The sequence below is a fragment of the Myxine glutinosa genome, chromosome 4, assembly GCF_964187855.1.
Source record: "Myxine glutinosa chromosome 4, kmMyxGlut1.1, whole genome shotgun sequence".
Taxonomy (NCBI): domain Eukaryota; kingdom Metazoa; phylum Chordata; class Myxini; order Myxiniformes; family Myxinidae; genus Myxine; species Myxine glutinosa.
In genome coordinates this window covers 121,666,996-121,681,854 of record NC_136264.1, presented here as the reverse complement: position 1 = coordinate 121,681,854, position 14,859 = coordinate 121,666,996, and the positions used below count along the sequence as shown (strand labels likewise).

General features: G+C 46.6%; 2 protein-coding genes across 6 annotated transcripts in view; one reads left to right on the top strand and one right to left on the bottom strand.

Annotated features, from left to right (window-relative positions):
* The window catches only part of CEP41 (centrosomal protein 41), a 46,105-nt gene extending 45,460 nt beyond the window's left edge, over positions 1-645 (bottom strand). Inside the window, exons 1-2 of the mRNA XM_068113287.2 lie at positions 391-645; positions 199-262 (exon numbers count right to left, since the gene is read on the bottom strand). Coding sequence (XP_067969388.1) covers positions 199-262; positions 391-432 — 106 coding nt within the window. The 5' untranslated portion in view covers positions 433-645. The remainder of the gene's footprint in view (positions 1-198; positions 263-390) is intronic.
* A 350-nt stretch (positions 646-995) lies between these two features.
* Positions 996-14,859, top strand: part of MEST (mesoderm specific transcript) — an 87,367-nt gene continuing 73,503 nt past the window's right edge. For 3 of the 5 annotated variants that reach the window (XM_068113284.2, XM_068113283.2, XM_068113286.2), the window contains exons 1-2: positions 1,034-1,172; positions 8,405-8,559. In XM_068113284.2, coding sequence (XP_067969385.2) covers positions 1,165-1,172; positions 8,405-8,559 — 163 coding nt within the window. In that variant the 5' untranslated portion in view covers positions 1,034-1,164. Of the gene's footprint in view, positions 1,173-8,199; positions 8,271-8,404; positions 8,560-14,859 lie in introns of all 5 variants that reach the window. The other 2 variants (XM_068113285.2, XM_078776350.1) reach the window with 2 other exon arrangements.

Here is a 14,859-nt window from a genome sequence, read left to right as displayed (position 1 = left end):
TTTTGCATTGTTCTTCCACTCTTCACAGTTGCACACGCCACACGTGATGAAGAAGCATTTTTAATGTAAATTAAATGAACATTGCAATCCGCCTTAAAACTAACCACGCACTGTACAACCAACGCCACTGTATATATATATATATATATATATATATATATATATATATATATACATACAGTATACACTGCAATGTACCAGTATCGACTCGTGCCTTGACGTAGCGAAATTTCGGATTCTCAGGAATCTTTTTGTTGAGAACCTGCGAAAGATGAACAAAACAAGTGAGCGTTTGCAGAGTGGGAAAGCGAATGGGGGAAATTCTAGTCAAAGAAAAATGAATATAGCTAGGGACTAATCTTTTTTTTTGTTTTATTTAAAGCTACTCACGTCTTTCTTTCCTCGAGGTCGGCCAGACCCACGCCAAGCCATTGTTTACCCGGTCCGAACGTAAAAGCAAAGCGAACGCTCAATGGGCAGTTACCCGAATAAAAAAAACAATTTTCCTTTCTTCAGCGAAACAGTATTTGATATATCGGGTTAAGACATATATCCAAAATAAAAATTACTACGCGAGATATGAACAATTAATTTAAACAAACTGGCCGTTGGAGTTACCACACGTTTCCCTCCATTGCACCAATCAGAGAACGGTTAGCGCCGTCAGTCCGCTCCGGCGTTACCACGGTAACGGTAACTACAGCGGCAAGGAGAATCGGAATTATAATTCCTGCTTTTTTCACCGTCATATCTCTTCATTCACGCAGGGTTAACAATAACATTCAAAGCGCTAATTCGAATTCCGCAACATTTGCGTACATAATAAATAAACGGCACGAATCGAAATGGTTGGTTATTTTTTTGTTAAGCTTTATTATAACACTGTCGCCATATTATAATACTTATTTTGCCTTTTTCTTTAAAGATACTTCGACGAATGTTGTATTCACGGCGGAATATTTTTGATTGGGCGGTGTCCTCGTCTTCAGGTGTTCGATTTTCGCGGGAACGCCGGGAATTGACTTCCTGAATCGGTTACTTCCGTGTTGGTATTTTAAGTACACCATGTAGAGCTGGAATCTAATTGGGATAAATGTGAAAATAATTCCAAGATAGAGAGAAATCGGCTCTTTGACTCTGCTATGTGGGATCGTCGGGAGCAACATGCAAATGTGAGTGAGCTGCGCACTCACCGTTACACTTACAAACATCATTTCAAACTCTTCATACACTATACACAACATTAGTTCAATGGGTTTGTGTTTTCCATAAGTTCAATATCGAGAGAACACCCACGAGGCTCTGAATTGGTAAACACTCAGTCTTGTTTTATTGCAATGAGTAATAAACATTCGATGCATTACAGATTAGTGCGGTGTTCCATTACCAAGTAGCTTGTACTTGCAGCGCGTTCGCCAAGCGGCATAAGCACTCAAGCAAGCACTCCATTCGGAACGGCTGATAAGGAACGGCTGGCTTGGAAAGCGCTAGCTAGCTGCTTGGTAATGGGACACACTGGGTGGATGTAATCTTTTTAAAAGTCATTTTCTTACCTCCACCAGCGAAGGTGGACGACGGTTCTTTTTCACCCTGTCTGTCTGTCTGGCTGTCTGGCTGTCTGTCTGTCTGTGAGCGAGCAGGATATCTGATAAAATTGCGGATGGATTCAGACGAAACTTAGTGGACAAGTTGGGTGTGTGACAAGGACAAATTGATTCGATTTTGGTGAAGATCCAAATTTGGATATGAGAATTTTTCTTTTCTTTAAAATCATTCTTCACCATTGAGTGATAGGGCCCAAAAATCTGTATTATAAAAGGAGCCATGTCTCTCTGTCTGTTACTTGGCAAAAAAATGTTTTTTTTGCAAGTATGTTGATCACTCCGGTTTGTGTGTGTGTTTGTTTGTGTGCGTGTGTGTTTGTGTGTGTGTTTGTTTGTGTGCGTGTGTGTTTGTGTGTGTGTTTGTTTGTGTGCGTGTGTGTTTGTGTGCGTGTGTGTTTGTGTGTTTGTCTGTCCGCTCACTTATACTTGCCTACAGGTCACAATTTTAAACTGATCTTCACGAAACTTCACCAAATGGTAGAGTTCGTGGTCCGACAAAATTCTATATACTTTTGAGGTCAAAAGGTTAAAAGGTCAACATAGGCCAAAGGTCAACCACTTTTTTTCAAATTTCTAAAATCCTTAATTTTCATCCGATTCACTTGAAATTTGAATGGGATTTACATATCAGCAATGTGAATTCAACCACCAACTATTTTTGAGATCACCATAGGCCAAAAGAGCAACATAGACCAAAGGTCAACAACAATTTAAAATTTCTAAAATCCTCAATTTTCATCCGATTGACTTGAAATTTGAAAAGGATTTACATATTGGCTGACTGAATTCAACCACCAACTATTTGTGAGATCAGCATAGGCCAAAAGGTCAACATAGGCCAAAGGTCAACCACATTTTTCAAATTTCTAAAATCCTCAATTTTCATCCGATTGACTTGAAATTTGAATGGGATTTACATATCAGCTAACTGAATTCAACCACCAACTAATTTTGAGATCAACATGGGCCAAAAGGTCAACATAGGCCAAAGGTCAACCACTTTTTTTCAAATTTCTAAAATCCTCAATTTTCATACGATTGACTTGAACTCTGAATAGGGTTTGCATATCAGCTTACTGAAACCAACCACCAACTATTTTTGAGGTCAACATAGGCCAAAAGGTCAACATAGGCCAAATTTCTAAAATTGTCGATTTTCATCCCATTAACTTAAACTTTGAAGATGATTTGCATATCACAAATTATGTTTGAGGTCAAAAGGATGCTCTACTGAGTGCCATTCTACTTTGTTCTGTTTTGCCAAGTGTCGCTAATGAGTGATTTTTCATTTGTTTGTTTGTTTGTCGTGTTATAACTTGAGAACAGATTAACGGATTTCAATAAATCCAACTACGGTGGATTTGGGTAACTCCCGGGAGTGTTTGTGAGCCAAAAAGAAATTTTTATTTTTCATTTTTTATGGGTACATGGACATGCGTGTCAAAACTGCAAATGCCAACACGTGACGTTAGTTATCCCTGCACAGAGAGCAGGATCTCCCAGGAATCCTTTTTTTTTCTTCCCCCATAGATTAGCCATTGCAGCAAAGATTGGTATTTCAGTCAGTGAAGCGACGAATCTTATATTCTAGTGATATATAACATGATATTTCAAAAGGTTGTGGACAGACTTGGTGGATGAGTTGGTTTGGCGACAATAACAAGCCGATACGATTTTGGTTCAGGTCCGAATCCAGATCCGACCTATCAGTGGATACAAAACTTAAACTGTTCAGTCTGGTGGAGGAATGCACTCTGCCGAGTGCCGTTCTAGTTCCAATTGCAACCACATTTTATGTTGTGTTTTCTTGGTATGATGGAACATCTTTAACCACAATAATAATAATAATAATAATGCATTTATTTTATATAGCGCTTTTCAGGAAGCCCAAAGACGCTTTGACAGAGTGCAAAACATAATGCATAGCAAAACATAAAAACAATTGCAAAAAAAGAAGAATCAATAGGGAAATATTCAAAGCACAAAGGAGGGAGAAGGAGAGGAGATAGTCAGGGGTTAGATGCTGTGGGTTAAATGTTGAATGCAGTGTTGAACAGGTGGGTCTTGAGTGATGTTTTGAATGTGGTGAGTGAGGAGGAGTCTCTGATGGTGTGAGGTAGCGAGTTCCAGAGGGTGGGAGCAGCGATGGAGAAGGCCCTGTCCCCCCAGGATCTAAATTTGGTCCGGATGGGGGGGGGGGTCAGGAGGTTGGTACCAGCAGAGCGGAGGTTGCGGGTGGGAGTGTGTCTGGAGAGGAGGTCAGCCAGGTAGGATGGGGCCAGGTTATGGAGGGCTTTGTAGGTCAAGAGGAGGATTTTGTACTGGATTCTCTGGGAGATGGGGAGCCAGTGAAGCTTGTAAAGGACGGGGGTGATGTGGTCACGGGTCCGGGAATGGGTGAGTAGACGGGCAGCGGAGTTCTGAATGTATTGGAGTTTATTGGTGATTGTTGAGGGTGAACCATAAAGGAGGCTATTGCAGTAGTCCAGACGGGAAGTGATGAAGGCGTGGATGAGGGTTTCTGCAGCCACGGAGGAGAGGGATGGACGGAGACGGGCGATGTTTTTCAGGTGAAAGCAGGCTGTCTTTGTGATCTGTTTAGTGTATTTGTCGAAGGAGAGGGTTTGGTCAAAGATGATGCCAAGATTCCGGATGTGAGGGGAGGTGGATACTGGGAAACCGTCGATGTTGAGGGCAAAGTTATGGGTGGACTTGGTGAGCGTTTTTGGGCCAATGATGATTATTTCAGATTTATCACAGTTAAGTTTGAGGAAGTTGATTTGAAGCCAGGATTTTATTTCAGTGATGCAGTTTGTCAGGATAGAGTGGGTGGCGGTGGAGATGGACTTGGTGGAGATGAAAAGCTGGATGTCATCGGCGAAGCAGTGGAATTGGAGACCACGACGGCGGATTAAGTGACCGAGGGGGGACAGGTAAAGGATGAAGAGGAGGGGGCCAAGAACTGAACCTTGGGGGACACCTTGGGGGAGGGGAGCAGTAGGGGATTTGCAGTTATTGATGGAGATGAACTGACGTCTGTCAGAGAGGTATGATTTAATCCAAGAGAGGGCAGTGCCGGTAATGTTAAAGGTGGTTTCAAGTCGGGTGAGGAGGATGGTGTGATCGATGGTGTCAAAGGCGGCGCTGAGGTCGAGGAGGATGAGAATGTTGAGGTTGCCAGCGTCAGAGGAGAGGAGAAGGTCGTTGGTGATTTTGAGGAGAGCAGTTTCAGTACTGTGGTTGGAGCGGAATCCAGATTGGAATGTTTCATACAGGTTATTGGCAGAGAGGTGATGTTTGAGTTGAGTGGCTACAGCGCGTTCCAAAACCTTTGACAGAAAGGGTAGGTTGGAGATGGGTCTGAAGTTATTTAGGGTGTCAGGGTTTAGTCCAGGTTTTTTCAGAATGGGGGTAACAGCAGCAATTTTGAGGGATGGTGGGACGATGCCTGTAGACAGGGAGGAGTTTATTGTTGCAATGATAAGTGGAGAGAGAGCAGGAAGGGAGGCCTTGACAAAGCTGGAGGGGATGGGGTCAAGAGTGCAGGTGGCAGTTTTCATTCCGATGAGGAGTTCAGAGAGGTCAGTAGGGGAGACTGGGGAGAATTGAGACAGGGGATGGCAGGATAAGGGGGGGCAGGTGGTTTGAGGGGGAGCGGGTGCGGCGGTGGTCAAGCTGTTGTAGATGTTTTCAATTTTGCGTTGGAAGAATGAAAGGAAGGAGATGCAGTTGTCTATTGTGAATGACTGGGTGGTGGTGTTCAGGGGGCTGAGGAGTTTGTTTATTGTAGAGAAGAGTGCTTTTGGGTTTCCGGAGCCAGAGTGGATAATTTGAGAGTAGTAGGCGGAGCGGGCGCGGGAGAGGGCATCTTTATAGTGTTGTATGTGGTCCTTGTAGGCCTGGGAGTGAACTGTGAGACCTGTTTTATTGCGGAGTCTTTCAAGTTGGCGAGCACGAGTTTTCATCAGGCGGAGTTCAGGGGTAAACCAGGGAGCAGAATGGGTGAAAGAAACTGTTTTGGTTTTTATAGGCACAAGTTGGTCAAGGCAGGAGGAGAGAGTGTGGTTGTAGTAGTCAGTGAGGTCAGAAGGGGTGTGGAGGTCAACGAAGGGAGAAGTGGACATTTTTTCAGAGAGGGTCGATGAGAATGAGGTAGGTGAAAGAGCGTTTAGCTTATGGAAGTTGATAGTGCGATAATGCCTTGGTGCTGGGGTGGGGATGTTGATGGTCAGAGTGATGGCTAGGTGGTCAGAGAGAGTGAGGTCGGAGCCAGAGAGATGGTGCAAAATTAGTCCAGTAGAGCAGACAAGGTCCAAAATGTGACCACGGTTATGGGTAGGAAAGTTGACATGTTGAGTGAGGTTAAAGCAGGTGAGTAAATCAGTGAAGTCAGTGGTTAGCGTGGAGTCAGTGGAGTCCATGTGGATATTGAAATCACCAAGGAGGAGGATTGAGGGGGAGAGGGAACATAGCTGGGTCAGAAAGTAGGAGAAGTCAGACAGGAATGATGGGTGTGGTTTGGGAGGGCGGTAGACAACAGCCATGACTGACTGTGTGTGACCAGAGAGTTTAAAAGCCAGGTGTTCAAATGATGGAGCAGATGAGATGGAGATGAGGTTGGTCTTGATGTCTTGTCGGTGAATAACGGCAATTCCACCACCTCGGCCCTCCGAGCGTGGTTTATTGATGTAAGAATATCCATTGGGTGTGGTGAGGTTGAGCGTGTAGTAGTCCAGTGGTTGTTGCCAGGTCTCAGTGAGACAGAGAAAGTCCAGTTTATTTTCCAGGATGTAGTCGTTCAGGATGAGGCATTTGTTGTTGAGGGACCGGGTATTGAACAGGGTGAGCTTGATGTTGTTTTGTACGGCGGGTATGAATCCAGGTGATTTGGCCAGGGTTCGCAGACAGGAGGTGCGATTTTGTGCGTTGTTGTGACCAGGTGTGTTGGGACGATGAGTGGGAGTGCGCTGAGCCGACCAGAGGATGGGGATGGAGTGACCTGATTGTAAATAAACAAACTTACGACCGGAGCCACGGTGAATGTACCTGGGTCGACGCAGGAGTCCATTCGATTTGATTGCAGAGATGCATGATGGGGTGGAGCGGGTTTTAAGCAGGAGAAGCCTTGCGGCGGAGTACCGCAGAGCCATGCCAGCAGGAGCGAAGGGACGAGCACGAGGCCAAGGGTGAGGAGGCTAAACAATCGTCACAACCCACGGGAGTGGGCCCGAGGAAACAGCGAAGGAGCCGAGCAGGTGAAGCCAGGAGCAGAGCCGGGACCATGCAGAGGGCAGACAGGAGCGAAGAGACGAGCACGAGGCCAAGGTTGAGGAGGCAAAGCGGCAAATGCAGCGGCAAACGACCGCCGCCGCTAATCAAGATCACGGCGGCAAACCGCCACCACCGCCGCTGCAAACAATGGGCACAACCCACGAGAGTGAGCCCGAGGAAACAGCGAAGGAGCCGAGCAGGTGAAGCCAGGAGCAGCAGAGCAGAGCCGGAACCGTGCAGAGGGCAGACTCAATGGCCAAAAATCCGCCACGACCACCAGGAAAGCAAGATACGGACAATGGTCCAGTCAGAGAAGCGGCGAGCAAGTGACGCCAGCGTCCTCTCACGACCGGACCGGAAACCAAAGCACCATAATGTAACATGAGTGTCCCTACAAGGAACTTCAACTCAGGAGGAGGCCATTAGGCCCTTTGAGCCTGCACTGTGGTTGCCAACATCTGGTTATTTTTACGCCTCCGCCGACGAAGTCACCGGAGGCTTTGGTTTCTGGCTGTCCGTCCGTCCGTCCGTCCGTCCATCCGTGATAGGTTTTCGGTACTGCGATAATTTGAGAATAGCTGAAGAGATCTCAGTCAAACTTGGTGCAGGTATGCATAATGAGGTAAAGATGAACTGATTAGATTTTGGGGTCATGAGGTCATGAGGTCATAGGTCAGAGGTCATGTTAGGTGAAAACTTTGTTACCCTGATAACTTGTGAACCAATGATGGGATTTGGACCAAAGTTGGTACAAGTATGTATTATGATACAAAGATGAACTGCTTTGATTTTGGGGTCAATAGGTTAAAGGTCAGAGGATGTAATAGGTTTTCATTACCACGATAACTTAACAAAGATTGAAGAGAACTAAGTCAAACTTAGTACAAGTATGAAAAAGAATGCAAAGATCACTGATTAGATTATGGGGTTGAGGTCAAAGGTCAAAAGTCCGTTAGATAAAAATTATGTTACTGTCCCAACTTGTGAACCAGTGATGGGATTTTGACCAAACATGGTATAAGTATATATTATGATGAAAAGATGAATTGATTAGATTTCAACATCAAAGGTCAGAGGTCATGTCAGGTAAAACTGTGATGCTTAAGAATAACTGAAGGGATTTAAATAAAACTTGATACAAGTATTATAATGATGTCATAATGTGGGCGGAGGCCTATTAGTTGCGGTTGCAACGTCAAAGAGTGCTGTTCTAGTTTATTATCATTTGAAAATAATGGTAATCTAAGGCATTACTTTGAAACCTTGTTTTTAAACTGGAATGTCATGTGATTCATTTGTCTGATTGAGGAACATTTCTTTGAAGTAACCGGTGGAAGAAGCCTGTTGATTGGAGGAAGGGAAGTGTTGGAGACGCATGTAGAAGTTTTCAAAAATGTATGTATCTCGTATAATTTCAAAAATGTATCTCCTGAAAAAGTAGTCCTTCCCTATGGCAGCTAAAAGATTTTAAGGCTATTTAGTTGGCTAAGTTCTGATTTAATGACATGCATGTCTGCCTCTTTGCTTAGGAGTTCCAAAGGGCGTTTTTTGTTTGCTCTTTTCCTGCTGCCTCTCCTGGCTGTGTATGTGAATCTGCCTGCCCCACCTCTCACCCCGATGCTGCTACAATGGCAAGACTCAGGAAGCTTTTTCATTTTCGAGCAACACAGCATCTTTTACAAAGGTGTGTGAGAGATCTGTAATAGATGAGCAAATACATCATGATTATACTTTGGAACTCAAAGTTCAAATAAATGATTGCTTGGCATTTCAAGAAGCAATCGCTTAGTTTTGCTTTATTCCTACAAACCAGTTATCCACTGGTTTGTAGGAAGTGGTGCTTTCTCCAGGTGCGACCTGATTGTTCATGAGCAATAACTATTAGTATTATAAGCGAGGGGTGTATTGTTTTGTAAAGCGATATATTTTATCATTCTCCATGAAAATTGTGCAACTATAACAAACAATTGTATTGTCCTGTGATTCCCCTCGGTGAAGACCGGAAAATCACGGATAGCAATCGAGCGTTAATGGAGGCATTCAATTCAATAGCGGATTTCACTATATAAGCGTGTGAGGAAGAAAGAAGAAGAAGAGGCTGAAGCTTACCTGTCGGTACCGCGTGCCAGCTCCGATCCTGCAAATTAACTCACATGAGAAACGGATTTGGAATGTACAAAATAATGAAAGGATTTATTTACAATGGAATGCCAGGACAAAGAAAACGCGATAAACTAAACTCCTAAATTTGGATCCCTCACACCAGACTTAAACACAGACACAGGGATAAAATAACGTGGAAAGGAATGGTGTGTGATTTATTGCACTTAGCTCAACCAGCTCGGGGTCTCGTCAGGAACAGTGTCGGCCCCAAACTCACCCGGTGCGTTGGCGGGAACCGCCCGGCTGTTGGCGCGAAAACGGGCCTCGCCCGTCCCTGTTCACGAGGCCTCGCTGCTCTCCAGCAGCCAGCCGCACGTCGTTTCCCGCCTGCCAAACTTGGCCTCCTCACAATCCCCAGTAAGGTCTTGGCACACCGTAACCCGCACCGAGGTCCAGAACGTGAATATAGGGGGAGAATCGTCGGCGCACTAAAGCCATTTAATTTCTCAAAACGAGAGTATTGCCACCAAGTGGTATTATTCGTTTTTTCAATCTGTCAATCAGCAATACTGGTATTTAAGACATGGTTGCCATACTTTTTGGTCCCAAATCAGACACTCATCCCACTGGAGTACAATTAGACCCTAAAAACACTTCCTGACTTACCGGTGCCTTGTTCTTCAGCAGACTTACCTATCATCTTGTTGCTTTGCTCACTTTGATACATAGCAGTTAATGGCCATGTATGTTCAAGGGCTACGGTTTGATGGTCATTTAGACCCGGTCATAGAACATCCTCGGTCGAATGCGATCTATTTGGGAGAAAATGATCAAATTAAAACTTTTACATAACCCCATGCATTATTGGGGATTATTTTGCAATAACAGAGTTTTAATCCATTGCTGGAGTGTGGAACAAGGGTCGTTTGAATGATAGTTTTATTGCATTCATTGAAACTTTTTTTTTTTTAAACCACCGACTGATCTTTCAAATTGTAGCATATTGCATTGAAAGGAGGTGGCAGCTTTGGTTGGAGGGAGTTGTGAACCATAAACCAAAAAAACACAGCACTGTGGTCCAGATGGCGCTGACAGCGAGTGCAATGAAATCGGCTCTCTTGACGGTTTTGAATTGTTCCGCACAAACGATTCCGCCACTTTTCCACATTTTACCCGATGCAGTGGCAGTAGCAATAACAAATGGTTTGATTTCTCATGCAGTCGGTCTTATTCTCAAAAAGGAGGCCCTTTAAATATAACTTATTTAGTCCTTATTTAAAGCCCTCATTTGAACTCACCTCATTCAAGTGGATCCAGGATCCTGGGTTCGAATCCCGGTCGATCGCTGAATTAACGCCAGGGGGGTTGACTCAGCCTGTCATCCTTCTGAGGTCGGCAAATTGAGTACCAGCTTGCTGGGATGAATGATCACGGTACCCCGCTTCAGAATAGGCACACTGTATCCCTGCACATCGTAAGAGCGTGACCAAGGGTTGGCGTCAGGAAGGGCATCCGGCCATAAAAACATTGCCTCAAACAGGGAACCATGATTGTCATGGGGCCCGCAAGGCTAACCCCCGCTCCAGCGGGGAAAAATGGCCTTAAAACGATCATTCATTCATTCATTCATTCATTCAATCGTCGGCGCACACTCACATGCAGAAGGTCCCGAGCAAGAGAGAGACCACAGCAAGAGAGGGTCCAGCGCAAGAGAGTGGTCCAGGGAAAGAGAGGGTCCAGTGCAAGAGAGCGGTCCAGGGAAAGAGAGGGTCCAGTGCAAGAGAGCGGTCCAGGGCAAGAGAGAGTCAACAGCAAGAGAGAGTCCACAGCAAGAGAGGGTCAAGTGCAAGAGAGAGTCCATAGCCAGAGAGGGTCCAGCGCAAGAGAGGGTCCAGCACAAGAGAGGGTCCAGTGCAAGAGAGAGGAGAGAGCAAAATGTCGGTTTCTCTCCACTTTTAACGTTCCCTCATAACGTCATCTGCCTCTCTCTACCAATTCCCGCAGGCCACCACTGCCGTGTTTCGCTCTCCACCTATCACATGCAGTTCGCCCTTTGACGTCATCGGCGTGCCCCACCAATCAGCGTGATGCCCCTACGTGCCTTTCTCTTCACCAATCAGTCAGCCACTTTTTGCCTTCTTACGTCATAGGCCATGCTCTTTCAATTGGCCGACTCCCGCCCAATAGCGAGTCCTTCTGGGCGTGGCTCCCGGCCTGCCTGTGCGATGTGTGTTCAACCATACGCCCACTCTAGGCAGGACACAACTAGATCATGATATCAACCTCCCACCCAAGTTTCATCAAGATCGGATGATATCATCGGGTAGTTATGCTGCGGACAGACAGACACACAGACACACACACAGACAGACGCACACACGTGCCGAATATAGTGGTCACTTGATAACTCGTGAACTAATTATATAAAATAACTGTGTGTGGTTATTTAGTGCACTTAGCTCGACTCGACCGGTGCGTCTCGTCTCGGGTCGTCAAAATTGCTGGTGCGTCGGCGCGAACCGCTCACTCTTTGGTGGGAACCGCCCGTTCGTTGGCGAGAACCGCCCGTTCGTTGGTGGGAACCCAGGCCTCGCTGTGTCTCGCACTGCAGCGAGCCAGCAGCGCTCGTCCACGCGTCATTCCTGCCTGGAAAACTGCAGCTCTTCGTCCGCGGCTCTTCCGCCTCTTCACGACCACCAGCAAAGTCTCGGAACGCGGGTGTTTATGATGAAGCCTCCCCGTGCGGAGAGCAAGCACAACCGTTCGCTTTAACATCCAGAACGAGAAGGAAAAATAACCGCCGCTCCAACTACTTTACACGTCACTCTGACATCATCGGTCGTGCTTCGCCAATCAGCGAGTTGCTTTTTACCAGTCCTCCTGTCAATCAAAACCCTGACAAATCACGACTCCTCGGGGCGTGGCCTCGGCCTGCCCGACCTGTGCGCTTCCAAAGTCAGGGTTGTCAGCGGCAGCGCTCAATGTCCTGGTTTCCGGTAAGTTTATTTAATGAGTGCCATTAAATGCGCGATTTTAGCTCTATGTGTGGTGTATTGTCAAAAGGAACAAAGGAATAAATTACACAGGTATCGACATACAAGGGATAATTTACCCATAATCCCTGTGCTAGTTAACATACTCCACTCCTCGTAATGGGGACGAAGATGCACCTTAATCCGAACACACGGTCTACCAGATCCCTACTTATTACATGGTGGTTCTTCTTCTTGATGACAATCGGATCACACGAATCTATATAAATCTACCTGGACTAAAGTAATCACTGCCTACCCCCTACCAACTTAACAGTATATTGAGTTTGTTGCCATACAGTAAACTTCATTTTCAGTTGTAAACTTCATTTTCAGTTGCTCAACATGATGGGGAACTGAACATATGATGTGAATTGTCTTACATGGTGATGGGGTAGACTCTTCGTGCTGTTATATACTGTTGCGGATATGAGATTGGCCTCCATCCATATCCGCTTGTAAATATTCCCCTATTTCCCCAATACTTCCCAACTATCCCCAATCCCCCATTCCCTAGTCCCATTTTCTGTAAACAACACTCTGTAGCCCCGACCTTCCCCTATTTCCCCCCTTAAATGTCGCATCCAGGTCCACCGCATCTCACGTAGACAACTATAGGACATCTTGCTAGTTATTCTTAGTCTATGTCAGTTAAGGACTCGTTTCCATTGATTCTGACTCTTCGTTGCACCAGAATGTGATTGTATGGCACCGTTAGAAAGTTTAGGACCTCCCAATACCTCCCCGCAGCTCTTCCTCATGGTACAACAACAACAACAACAACAGCGGCGGCGGCGCGGGGAGTGTGCGTCCTCACTTCGGCTTGGTTAGCCGCCATTGAACATGTGCTCCGACGGGGTTACCACGCAGGGGCTCGCTGTCAGCTCCTCGTCAAGGGCGGAGCCCGGTAACCCCCCGCACCCAATAGAAGCGGCGGACCGATTCCATCTGGGGCGGAGCCAACGAGCCGAGGGCGTGTCACTCCCCGCTGAGCATGCGCAGGAAAAGGGAGGTGACGTCAGATGCGCCCTCAGCTTGGAGAGAGAAGACGCCACCTCCGAGCGCGACAATACCTCCCCGCATCTCTGGACCGGACCGTGTTGATTCTGCCCCTGAGCCAAGGTGCACCTTGTGCTATCGACTGCCTGTCTGTCCTTCCTTGCCATCAATCCCTGTGTAAGTCAGTCTTGTCCCGTTTGTCTGTGGTCTGTCGGGGATAAGATAAGACTGTGTCTAAGTGCCCATCTTTTCTGTGCTTTACCTCTTACCGTGTAATCTACCCCTTTTCTGCATCACCAATTATATCCTCCTCCGGAGGTCTTGAGAACTGTACCCCTTGTGTCGTGTCATTTATCCCAGCCGTTGTGTCCTTTCCATCATTGATTTAGCGTAGCGCGATTCGGCCAACGTTTGAGTGGAATCGGGCGGGATAGGGTTCTAATCGGGGAGTAACTGTTCGGACGCGGTAATACCAAACCGCTCGGTAAACTAACATCTAAAACCGCGTCTGTAACAATTGGTTGTCAGGAGTTGGATTCGGACCTGGGCCTAAATTTGTTAGGCCCAAATTTTGGAACACCAATTGTGTTATTAAGTAACAATTGGTGTCGAGGAGTGAGATCGGACCCGAAGCGCGCTTCACGCGCTCGAAATTATTAACGGCGAAATTTGATTTTGTTTTACAAAAATAAAAACCCGAATTTTGAAAGTCGCGCTATGGCAGATCAAGACGGCTGGGTTCCGGTAGAGGAGAGTGAGGCAGGGTCGATCCAGGACCAAATTGAGGGAAATGAGGAGAGCGAAGCAGTGAGGGTGGCAGGGTCGCAAAATGGCGTCCTCGCGCACGAGGGTGCGGGCGCGCAAAATGGCGCCTCGCACATGGCTGCGGCGGCCGCACCCGCTGCACAAGTGGGAGGGATGACCCAAATGCAGGCCCTCATGGAGCAATTTATGGTACAAATGCAGGCGTCCCTCAACCTGCAGAGTGAGCAAATGAGGGCTCAGAGTGAGCAAATGGGGGTAATGGGGAACCGGATGGATGCTCAGGGTGAGCGATTGGAGGGCCAAATGGGGGTAATGGGAAACCAAATGGGGGTAATGAGGGACGAAGCGAGGGGTACCGGTGAGGCGTTAGACAATGGGATAAAAGAGGTAAAGAATGGGTTAATGGGGGTAGAAAACAGAATGGCCGCTCAAGAGAATCAAATGGAAGGGATGAAAAAGGGGTTAGAGGGGTTAGAAAACAGTATGGAAGGCAAATTGAGGGACATGAGGGACCAAGCGGAAAGGGAAGTTAAACAAATGGGGCAGCAGATAGAGGGGGTCAGAATGGGGGTAGAAACTAAATTGGATGCTCACAGGGAGGAAATGGAGCAGATGAGGGTGGCATCTGGGCAGGAGATGCAAGTGATGGGGGAAGAGATCAGAAGAGGGGTGAGTGAGGAGGTCGGAGGAGTGCGCGAGGAGGTGAGGCACTGTAAGGAGCGCATGGAGAAGGAGGTGAGAAAGGGGACTGTAAAATTGCAAGGTGGTATAGAGGAGTTGACGCTGGGAGTAGAACAACTGACAGTGGGACAAAAGGAGTTGGGGGACCAGGTAAAGAAGAACACAGCGGTAATAGAGGGTTTACAATCGACACAGAAGGAGATGAAAAAGGACGTAGGGGTAATTAAAAAAGAGTGTCAGACGGTACATGAGGACCTGATGAGGAAAATGAACAAGGTGGTAGAGGTAATGGAGGTTAAAGAGCGGGAGGTGCGGGAGCACATAGAAAAAAATAAGGTGGAGTTAGAGGAAGAACTTAAGGGGGCGCACGAGGAGATGAAGGAGGTGAAGCAGAAATTAGAAGA